Source organism: Marmota flaviventris, chromosome 6 (genome assembly GCF_047511675.1).
Source record: "Marmota flaviventris isolate mMarFla1 chromosome 6, mMarFla1.hap1, whole genome shotgun sequence".
NCBI lineage: Eukaryota > Metazoa > Chordata > Mammalia > Rodentia > Sciuridae > Marmota > Marmota flaviventris.
In genome coordinates, this window is record NC_092503.1 from 101,721,534 (window position 1) to 101,732,399 (window position 10,866).

At 49.0% G+C, this 10,866-nt stretch overlaps 1 protein-coding gene across 1 annotated transcript in view; it reads left to right on the forward strand.

Moving 5' to 3' along the window:
• Positions 1-10,598, forward strand: part of Tram2 (translocation associated membrane protein 2) — a 77,116-nt gene extending 66,518 nt beyond the window's left edge. The window contains exons 6-11 of the mRNA XM_027938200.2: positions 69-153; positions 731-801; positions 2,273-2,377; positions 2,654-2,797; positions 3,627-3,790; positions 5,075-10,598. Coding sequence (XP_027794001.1) covers positions 69-153; positions 731-801; positions 2,273-2,377; positions 2,654-2,797; positions 3,627-3,790; positions 5,075-5,148 — 643 coding nt within the window. The 3' untranslated portion in view covers positions 5,149-10,598. The remainder of the gene's footprint in view (positions 1-68; positions 154-730; positions 802-2,272; positions 2,378-2,653; positions 2,798-3,626; positions 3,791-5,074) is intronic.
• Positions 10,599-10,866: the final 268 nt, after the last annotated feature.

A 10,866-nucleotide genomic window follows, 5' to 3' on the forward strand; every position in this document is an offset into this window, starting at 1 on the left:
TGCGTGCTTGGCAAGCACCAGCAGAATGTGGTGCTGTACCCTCTTTGAGACTCCTCCCTATTTTCCAGCTTCCAGGTGAAGTTTTTCTACCTGTGCCAGCTGGCCTACTGGTTGCATGCACTTCCCGAGCTTTACTTCCAGAAGGTACGGAAGGTGAGTATGTGCTTTTCCTGCCGCCCCAGGGAGTTCCTTCATTCTCCACTCCCCTCCTGTGTTCCCTTTGTCTGCCTCCCTTCCCTTCCTCCAGAGCACAGGGTGTGGGCTGGTGATGGGATGTTTGGTGCTTGAGGTAAATGCTGACTCAGCCTCTGTGGCAGTGCCTTTTGGAACCTCATGAGCGGCCACCAGTGTCAGTCTCTTGCCTGCCTCTTCCAGGAGTGTGGCTTTGGGCAAAATCTAATGTCAAGATCCTGGAGAGATGTTTGCCACTCCCACAGCTTTTTAAAAAAATTGTTTCAGTCTGAATTAATTCCAAAAGCCCACTTCCCCAGTCCCCATGTTCTACTCCTCAGTCCACACCTTGCCCTCTAACACGAGACCCGAAGCTGCTGCCTCACCCTTGAACTTTGCAGCAGCCCAGCACGATGGACTCTAGTGTGACATGTACTATGAGTTAAAGCCACCCAGTCCTGGAGGGGTTAGGGGGACCTGGCCCTCACGCTTTCCCTGCATTCCCTGCATCCTCAGGTAGGGAAGGGACAAGTTTACTGTCTGCTGCTCTTGTTTCCAGGAGGAGATTCCCCGCCAGCTCCAGTACATTTGCCTGTACCTGATCCACATAGCTGGAGCATACCTCTTAAAGTGAGTGAGACCTTGAGCCACCAGAGTTCCTTTCCTCCTTATGTCCCTGCTATTCACAATCATTCAATTAGAAGGCATTGATTAGATGCCCTCTATGTACCAGATACCATGCTAAGACATGGGGACGCAGAGAAGGATAATGGAATGTTGTTTGATCTTCAGTGGTTCATTCTCTATCTGGTAGGAGAGATATAGACAATTTACTGTAAGGACAATTTACTGTGATGAGCACTATAATAAGGTGTGTTTCACCAGCCATGGGAAGTCAAAGAGTGATAGCCTCAACCTGAAGAAAACCAGAGAAGACTTTGACAGATGCTGGCCCTTGAACCATGGCTTTGCAGGTTAAAGGTAGCCTGAAGCTGGGCTTCCACCTCAGTATCCAAGTGCTGCTTGAGCCCATGACCCTAGGATTCCCTTCTCTTTGGTTTATAATGTCATGGAGAGTAGTTTACTGCTTGATTGTTCTGGAAGTACAGAATTGCTATAGTTTTTGATCTTTTCTTTTCTTTTTTTTTTTTTTTTTAATTGTTGATGGACCTTTATCTTTATTTATTTATATGCAGTTCTGAGGATCGAACCTCACACATGCTAGGCAAGCGTTCTACCACTGAGCCACATCCTAGCCCTAGAGTTTGATCTTGAGGGTCTGTTTTATGTAGGATGAAAAGGTCATTTCATTTATAATTTGGACTTTACCTGAGCTTTATCCACATAGGGTTGAGCTCCCTATACTTCCTCTAGGCTGTCATTTGAGTGCTTGCTATGTGTAACTTTTGCTAGTGTCTGGAGGTCTGCGAGCCCCTGTCTCCTGGGTTCTCACAGCAGGCATCCTGTGAGAATGACTGGGTTGGGTTAATAAGAGTCCAAGAGGGTAGCATTGCTCAACCTCTGGTCTCCCAGAGAGGCCTAGAGCCAAGTCACTTCCTGGATGGGCCTTGGAGGGGTGCAAGCTGTGTGTGCCAGCTCTGCCTGGTATTGGATGCTCATGGGTCACATGTAGCATGGGTCTAAGGAAACCACTCTGCACCATCTCCCCAGTGGTTTTGCACAGAGCACCACACAGGAAGAGTGCCTCCTGCTTCCCCACTCTCAGCCTGAAGGACTGGGTAATGACATCACATAGCAGGAATCCTTCATGTTTCCAACCTCTGCACACTTGTTCTGAGCACCTTTTATGTGCTTGGTTCTAGCAGGATGATGAGTGAGTGCTATGAAGAGCCTATGTCAGGTCCATGGTGGGAACAGACAAGGGCACCTGACCCAGATAGGGCAGGGAAGAGCCGAGGGAGGTTAGGCTTTGGGAAAAACTCCTAAAAGTGCAATAGCTAACCTGAATCTTAAAGGATGAATCAGGGCCCACCCAGCAAGTAGAGTAGAAAACAGTGTCCAGGCACATGGGACAGCCTAGGACAAGATGGGGCCATGGTTTCTGCTTGTGGGGAGGGTAAAGCTCATCTTTTGTCTTCAGCCTGAGCCGCCTGGGCCTGATCTTGCTGCTTTTGCAGTACTCCACTGAGTTCCTCTTCCACATGGCACGACTCTTCTACTTCGCAGACGAAAACAATGAGAAACTGTAAGTAGAGCTGCCAGGGACTGGCCCACTCAGAGGCCTTAGGAACATGGGCCTCCTCTGAGACCTGAGCGGGTAGAGGCTCTTATCCTGGGTTTATGTGCTTACTTGTCTGCAGGTTGCACCTAAGGTTTTTTGGTAGTGGGGGAGCATCTTATTGAAGATACCTCTCAAGTACCTTACTAGGCCCTCTTTGAGTCCTCTTCCCACTCAGGGTCTGAGTGAAGGTTCTTTCAAGAGCCGTAAAGATTAACATCTGTTTTCTGCCTCTGTGAGTAGGTTTAATGCCTGGGCTGCTGTGTTTGGGGTCACACGCCTCTTCATTCTCACCCTCGCTGTACTGGCCATTGGCTTTGGACTGGCTCGCATGGAAAACCAGGCATTTGATCCTGAGAAAGGGAACTTCAACACCTTGCTTTGCAGGTGAGTTGGGCAGAAGCCCAAGGTAATGAATCAGGGCTCCCTGAGAGCTGCCGGGAACCTTCTGAACTTGGCACAACTCCTGCAGAAGGTCAAGAGGCAGCAGACCTTTGAGTCTCCCAAATGCTGAGGTTTAGCTGGAAATCTCTGAACATCAGGCCTGAGGGGAGAGGAGATACCAGCCTTCTGCTTCCCTCAAAACCTTCTTTACTTCCTGGCTCTGGTTTGCTCAGACTGCAGTCAGGATCTCAATCCAAATACAAATCCTCTTACCTTTGTGCAACACTTTGTGGTGCACAAGAGGTTTTACGTCTGGTCTTTCAGTTGATCCTTACAACCATGTGAGGACTCTTTAAACCTCTATCATCCAGAGGTTGGCCGGTGGTCAAGGGAAACAACCAGAAGCCATATGCTACCATGAGTACACAGGCCTTGGAAGGTGTGACTGTCCAAGGTTGCTGCTCTTTTAAGTGACTTGCTGGATGAGAAGCCACTCTCAGAATTATTTCAGGTATATCATAATTCAGTCATTTGAATTCTACCCATATCTGTGGAGTTTATATTAGCCTTACTCTGTGCTATGGATATGAGGCTCCCCCCAGGCATGAGAGTAGTGTGATTGTGGAGCTTGATGCATAACCACCTCCTTCCCGTCTCTCTTACTTCAACATTGCTGAAGTGTGCTAGTATAATGACCACAGCACATGCTCTTCCTAATGATAGTGGCAATGTGAGGGGACTGGCCATGGAAGCCGTACAGTCCAGGCCTTGTCTCCCCATTTGAGGACTCTGGTCTAAGCCCCACCCTCAAGCCAGCTTCTCTGCCTCACAGGCTCTGCATGCTACTGCTGGTGTGTGCTGCCCAGGCCTGGCTCATGTGGCGCTTCATCCACTCCCAGCTGAGGCACTGGCGGGAATACTGGAATGAGCAGAGCGCCAAGCGGAGAATCCCAGCTGCCCCAAGGCTTCCAGCCAGGCTCATCAAGAGAGAATCTGGTGAGTGCCAGGGCCCGAGGCTAAGAGAGGGTGAGGTCTGTCTGGGATGGGTGGGGAGGAGCTGGCGGCTCTTGGGCACGCCACACACGAGTCTTGCTGGCTCCTCCTTCCTGACTATTTCCCTGGGCCTGGGGCTCCGTGACTGGCGCGTGGCTGGGCATGGGCCAAGGACAGAGTGTGGGCAGGGCTGGCCCTAACTAGGCCAGGATCCCAGGCCTCTGTGAGGCAGGGCTGTGCTGGGTGGGGACCCCTGGCGGGAAACATGTCCTCAGGGTGGTTTCTGGAGCCCAGCCAAGTTCTGCTGCTGCTGCCACCCCCACCCATGCCCTATGCTACACAGTGCCCTGCTGTGTCCTCACCTGCCCTTGTGTTCTGCATCTCAGCCTGCCTCTGCTTCCTGGATTGTTGGCTCCTTCTCTGTTCAGGAATGACTCACAATGACACAGTGCTAGGTGGGTGGCAGGGGCAGGACACCTACCTGTCCTTTGGCCCCTATACACACCCCACTTATCACCTACCCCCATAGGTTCTGAGCATTCCCAGCCCTTCACTTCCTGTCCAGCCTGGGAGCTTGTCTGCACTGGGATCTATTTTCTGACTCACCTGCCTTTCTCCAGGCAGCTGCCTGCTTGGCAAGGGCTTGTGTGTTTGAAGCAGACACGTGGGCAGCTGGATGTGAGGAGGAGGCCTGGGGGTGGGGGAGTGGCCAGAGGCTGCCTCTGAAGTGCCTATTTGATTTGGATCAAGCACATGGAAGTCTTTTCCACAACAATAAAAGAGCACAATTTTTCTGCCAGAGGAGTTTGAGGCATCTGAGTAAGGCCTTTCCCTAAAGCCTTTTGTACCCTCTCTGTTGCCCCCATTCTTAGGAGCTATTGCTGAAATGAGTTGGTGCCCCGTAGACGCCTGAAAGGAACTGTGGGCACTGGCATCATTTAAGTGACTCCAGGGAGCTCTCACCTCAGCCCCAGGCCTGGGCAGGAGGGCAGCTACCTGATACCGTGTTTCTGTGTGTCATCCCCAGCCCCCAGGCTTAAGCACAATCAGTAACCTAGCACCTCAAATGGAGCCATTTGTCTAAGATACTGGGGAAAGCAGAAACCTACCCAGAGCTGTCAACACTTCTGTTTGCTATAGGAAACTGCTGCCCAATGCCCACTTTGACTCTTGGGGGTGCATCAGGAGGGCTGAGTGGCCCCATTCCTTGATATGCCCCGATCCTTCGTTCTCCTGCTTCAGTCCTGGCAGAAACCCCACATATGTCTGTCTCTTTCCACTTCCCAGGTTATCATGAAAATGGAGTTGTGAAAGCAGAGAATGGAACATCCCCACGGACTAAGAAACTCAAGTCTCCTTAAGGCCAAAGTGCTGAGAACAGGAATCCTCTTGGTGGGGGCCCAACAGGGAGGCAAGGAACCCAGGCCCCCAACACTGCCTCCTCCTTCCTCCTTGACATGCTCCGTCTCAAATAGCAGAAACCTGTCTTCAGAGAGGGGGGGTTTCTATTTCTTCTTGGCTTTCTCTTCTTATTCTTCCATAAACCATTCTCAATAAAGCCAAAAATCTTCCTCTGTCACTCCCTCAAGCCACTTACGGCCTCACCTCTGTCCTATGTTGGGTTTTCTAGAAACCTGGATCCTCATGGTTATTCTTCTGCTCACCTCTTTTTTATCTTCCTTCATGGCTGCTGCTTTTTCTTCTTACTTCTTTATTTCACTTTAACGTGCAATTTTTCTGTGTCTGGTTTTTACCATGGGAGGGAGCTAAGATTGTGGTCCTGTCCATCACTCCCAGGACCTGTCCATATGGAAGCCTTGTGCCAAGGAGCTTCACGTGGGGCTGGTAGCAGGCCCCTTGGTGGTCCTTATGCGGATGGGCAGGAAGAGGAGAGGCCTGCCCTCTTGGATCGTAATCTCCTTGGTGCTGATTAACTGATGAGATGTCTGATTCCAGTTCTACACACGCCATCTTGAGGCACAGCAGCCACTGCTGGTTGTGAGTGCCGAGGCATTTGGCTTTGGGACATGGCAACATGATCCAGGAGGATGGTATTAACTCTGTTGGGTCCCATGACTCCAGAGGGCTTCTCGTGCTGGAGTTGTATTGAAACCAGCCTGTACTCACTCTGGAGGAAAGTGCTAAAGGAGGACAAGTCTTCCCACTTGTAGAGCAAGAGCAAAGCATGCCGAGCAGCAGGCAGACTGGTAACACTACAGGAGACACAGGAGTCAGCCTGGGCCATTCTCCAGCAATGCCAGCCGCTGTTGTTTCTTCAACCATTCACCAGCACTCAAACCAAACAGTTAGCAAACCTGCCTGAGATGCACTGGTCTGGAGTCCAGAACCAGCCAACCCTGTCAGGTCAAACTTTCTACCTTGACTTCATCTCTGTAGCTGCAGAAACACTAAGCCTCAAGGGCTCCACCCTACACCAGTCCCCTGGTGCCCCAGAGAGGGTCACCTGGCCATCTGCCCTCTGGCCTAACTTGTGAGTGTTCTTTGGAATCCTTGTCGCTTGCTGATGTTTATTGAGCACAACTACAGCTAGGGTTGACTCAAGAGTTGCTCTTCTAGCTGGATGAGGATGAGCAGAAGAGCCCTGTTGATAGAAGTCTTCTGTCTCCCTCCCTGTGATGTTCTTTCCTGTCCCCTCCACCTGAAGACAAGGCTGCCAGGTCCTTAAGCTGTCTTACGAGGACTTCCTGAAGGGGAGGTAGGCTTGAAAAGGTCCTAATTAAGAACCCCTGAGCCCTGTGCTGAGGCGACAGGGAGCAGTTCTTGGTGGCACAGGAATGCTTATGTCACCTAGCATACTGGCCCTCTCTTTGACATCATGGTAGAGATCAGACCTTGGATTTTTATCCAAAAATGGGGACAAGGGTCTTTTCATCAAGGCAGTTCCCCTTCTCCAAGTCACTTGGAGAACATTGTAGACAAAGTTTAAGTTACCAGTAACCAAGGGATCTGTTTCCAAACACCACTGTAGACTTCCATCTCTGTCTGGGGTAAGCATACAGAATTGCAAAGACTGCCCTTGGTTTCTTTTGATTGCCCTTAGAAAGTAGCACAATATTTTTGAGAGTGTGCATTTTCCTCTAACCTTCCTCTCCTTCCCTGACCCTTCTCTGGGCTGCACAGAAGAATGTTGGTAAGCAGGTAGCTTGGTATTGACTCAGCAGAGCTGATCTGAAACCCCCTTGCCACTTCAGGCCAATAGCCCTTACATAGACAGTAACTGAGTTCATGCTTACCTGGCCTGGAACTACTCATGGAGAGAGTATTGAGCCCAGCCAGCAGTCTCTTAAACCCACCTTCCTCCCGCATTGGCTCAGATGACCTTCTGGGTTCTTCCCAGGCTGTCATAGCCTCACCAGCCTTCTGTAGGAGGTCTCTTACCCTCAGGTGAGTCAGACTGAGCTGCTGAGTCATGCCCCCAGTGGATACTTAGAGCATGCTTGCAGTGTTCTGAGGCCTAGGGATGTGGTAGTGAGCAGAGCAGCTGAAGTCCTGGATCCAGCCACCCCCATTCTCCTGTATGTGGGTTTTCATTGCTCTGTCCCGGGATACATGGCTCCATGTTTCTTACATCTCCTGGAAGCTTCCAGTGCTGCTGATGTATCATGCCTTGGGCATGGTACCATGAACCTTGCGGCTGGGGTCAACTTAGAGTGTTTCCTAAAGGACAAGGGTTGGTTCAGTCATGGGAGTTTGTATAATCTTATTCTGCATTAAAAGAAAAACCTCTGAGACCATGGGGTAAACATGGAATTGGAAAGATCTACCCTGGGTTTCTTTTTAGTACCCTTAGAAAGCGGATCAGTTTTTTTAAAAGTGCATTTTTCCATAATCTTCCTCTCCTTCCTGACATCTTGCCATCCTGGGCTTCAGGGATGTTTGTGGATGCTTAGAGGTTAATGTTAGGGTATTTCCTTCCCCCACCTGCCTCCCTGGCACATTTATGTCACAGCAAAGTCAAGACTTTGGCAAGCTGACACAAACCGTGTTGCCAGAGTTTAAATAACTCAATTCCACTTGATCCTGAGAGCAGGTTGGGCTAGCTTGTACTAACTTGGGCACTGTGGCTATGTTTTCATTTTTATTTAGTCTATCCTGTCCCCAAAGCACCAAGCCACTTGTGCAGGCCCTGCAGACCCCTCCATTGGAGAGGCAGCTTAGCACCATCCGCCAAGGGCAAAAGAAAAGATGCTCATCTACCTCAGTCACTGCCTCTCAACATCCCTGACTGGTACAGCTGCACTCAGATGCCAGCAGATGGCAGTGGTAGGAGAGGGAGGCCATTTTGGTGGATAGAGGAGCCCCTGCTGCCAATTCTCCCAAGTTCAGTGATGGGAAAGTTATTTTTACCTTCCAGGCTCTGATAGCTGCACTATTAATAAGTTGCATGTGTTCTTGTTGAAGGTAGTGTATGGTTCTGGGGGAAAAGGGAGTTTACCACCACTTAAATCAAAAGAGATATGTGTTCTGGCCACCTTCACAGTGTTTCCCTTGACTGGAATCCCTGGGACCCTAAAGCCAGGGGTGGGTTTGTGCATCTAGGTTTTCAGACCTCTTTCCTCAGTACCCCTGGATTTTTGTCTCAGTGGTAAATAAGAAAGAGGTTGCATGCCTTCCAAAAATTCCACAATGTAAAGTTACATACCATGGAAGCTTTAATTACAAGAGGCTTGCCAACACCTTTGGCTGTGGAAGGCCTTGGTTTGCATTTCTTTGATAGGTGTCAGTCTTTCCTGTTTATTTTGCCTATATCTGGGGTGGGAAAAGGTAGGATTGTCTGAACATAACTAACTTCCCTAATGGCTAAGGGCTTCAGTGTCTCAAGTGGATCTTAAACCCTTATGGCCTCTGTTCTCCACTGATGGAAAGGGCTGAGGGCCCGAGAGTCAGGGCAGTTGGGTGGTCTTTCTCCTCTCCTGCTCCTGAGCTTACAGTCTTTTTCCTCAGGAGAGAGAGTGGTGGTTACTGGAGAACCATCAGTTCATTTGAAAAACCTAAGAATAAATTGGAGCCCTCTGGCCCGTGGTCCACTGTGAGGAAGCCTTCACCAGCTTCCCACCTTCTCCCTGTTTGCATGAGTATTAACTACACCTCCTGAGAGGCTAGAAAAGACCACGCCTCCTTTGTGGCCTCACCTCCCACTCATGTCCTCTTTTATGGAGATGGCTGGATCAGCACAGCCCTGAAGATAAAAAGCATTCAGACTTGCAGGCTCTACGTAGCCTTTTAGTGTTTGGCAATCCCCGTAGAATTTTTGTGCTTGTCTTAAGCAGATCTGTTCTTGTGTAATAAGTGCCTTATGTTGCCGTGTGGCCTTCATTTGTACTGTATGGCCAGCCCATAGTTGCCAGGGCTCTGGGCTTTGAGCATATGCAGCCAAGGACACCATCATACCTCACTCAGTACAGTACATATAAAAGGGACACGGACCGACAGTTTTTCCTCATTTACTTTGACACCCTCCCCACATAGTAGTAGGCTCTGTGTTATCTGCTTCATTTCTGCCTCTCCCTGTAGGGGCTCACTTCTGGCCTGCTGGAGGGCTATAGAAGCCTGTGAGTGGCCCAAGGGCAGGCACCTGTGCCTTGTGCTTGTGAAGGGAAGAACCGAGGTTCCAGCACTACCCCTGCAGCCCCTGTACCCTGCCTCACACAGAAGCCCTGACCTTTGTCTCCTCTCACCCCATATTAGAAACAAAGGGCACCCTTGCTGTAACCTCTTCTGATCTATTTCACTTCTGAAAGTTTGTGGAAGGTGTTTACTTGTACTTCCTGGTCCAGAGACCTAACTCCTTACCTGTTTGACAGAGAGTTTAGTCCAGCACTTGCAGAACCGCCACAGCTCCTGATTGGGGTGACCTTGTGGGTTAGTAGCCACAACCTCCTCCCTGCCCCTCACCTGCCTGCATGCCTGTTCCCACCCTTCCGGGTTGTGCAATAACCCTCCCAGCCCGTGGTCTTTTCCACAGGCCTTTCTGTCCCTTACATTGCCCTGCAATAGGTGGGGAGGAGGGACCTTTGGCAGGGGTAGTCATAATCCCTTACAGAAGAAATGTCAGCCATTTCCCCATGTTGCTGTCACTCATGATGCTGGGTGGGTTTCTGTGGCCCTCTTGTAGAACGTGTGGCATCATCTTAGAAGTCTTTATATTTAAAAATAAAAAATCTGTTGAAAAGGAGAAAAAAACATCCTCAGGATGGGACCTAAGTGAGCGTCTGGGAATACAATCTGTGTGAGGCCCGTGGTGTCACCATCACTCTGTAAAAATGTTTCAGAGTTTCTTGTGCACATGGAGAGGATGGAGAATCAGCCCTGGGTGGAGAGCCCTGAGGTCTGAGCAGGTCTGGCTGTGGGAGTGAGTACCACCGTCCTGTTAGGTGCAGATTCGAGTGTTTATGTATTGAGACTACAAACCTCACTTTTCAGTTCCTCTGAAATAAACATCTGAAGGATGAACTGAGGCTGCTGGTGCCCTGAGCAACTCATAATGCAAATGTGGACAAGTTGTCTTTGTTTTTCTACTTTAGCCTGTTCATGTTATGGACCAAATTTCCACAAGGAACTCAAGGAAAATTTGTACCTGCCATATTTATGCTTTCATGTAAAAGGGTTGGGGGGAGGGATGTCTATTTTACTTTTGGTGAACTTTTTTCAAAATCCTTTTTCCACTGTTTCTGTCTGGTTTTAAAACAAATTACAGTTTTGTATGGATTTTTTTAATGTACATTTTGAAACAAATGATCAAATATTTTCTGTAATAACTGAATAAAAGGCATAGAATTATCAGTCTTAATTGTCTCTGAAATAACTTGACATGCCTCTATGTAGGAGTGCTTTTTAATCTGGATACTTATGTTGGTTTACTTGACAAGTGACTTTACATCAGTTTTAGCCCTCATGTGTAAAACTTTTCACTCCATAGTCATTTCTTGTGTTTCTTGAGATATATTTGTTCACTGTGGTGATATGAATCAGGGAATTGGAATGAAGGATGGAGAATCAGTTATAAAAAGTGCTGGATGGTAATATGTATCATTTTAATTCAATCTATAACAAGTAAA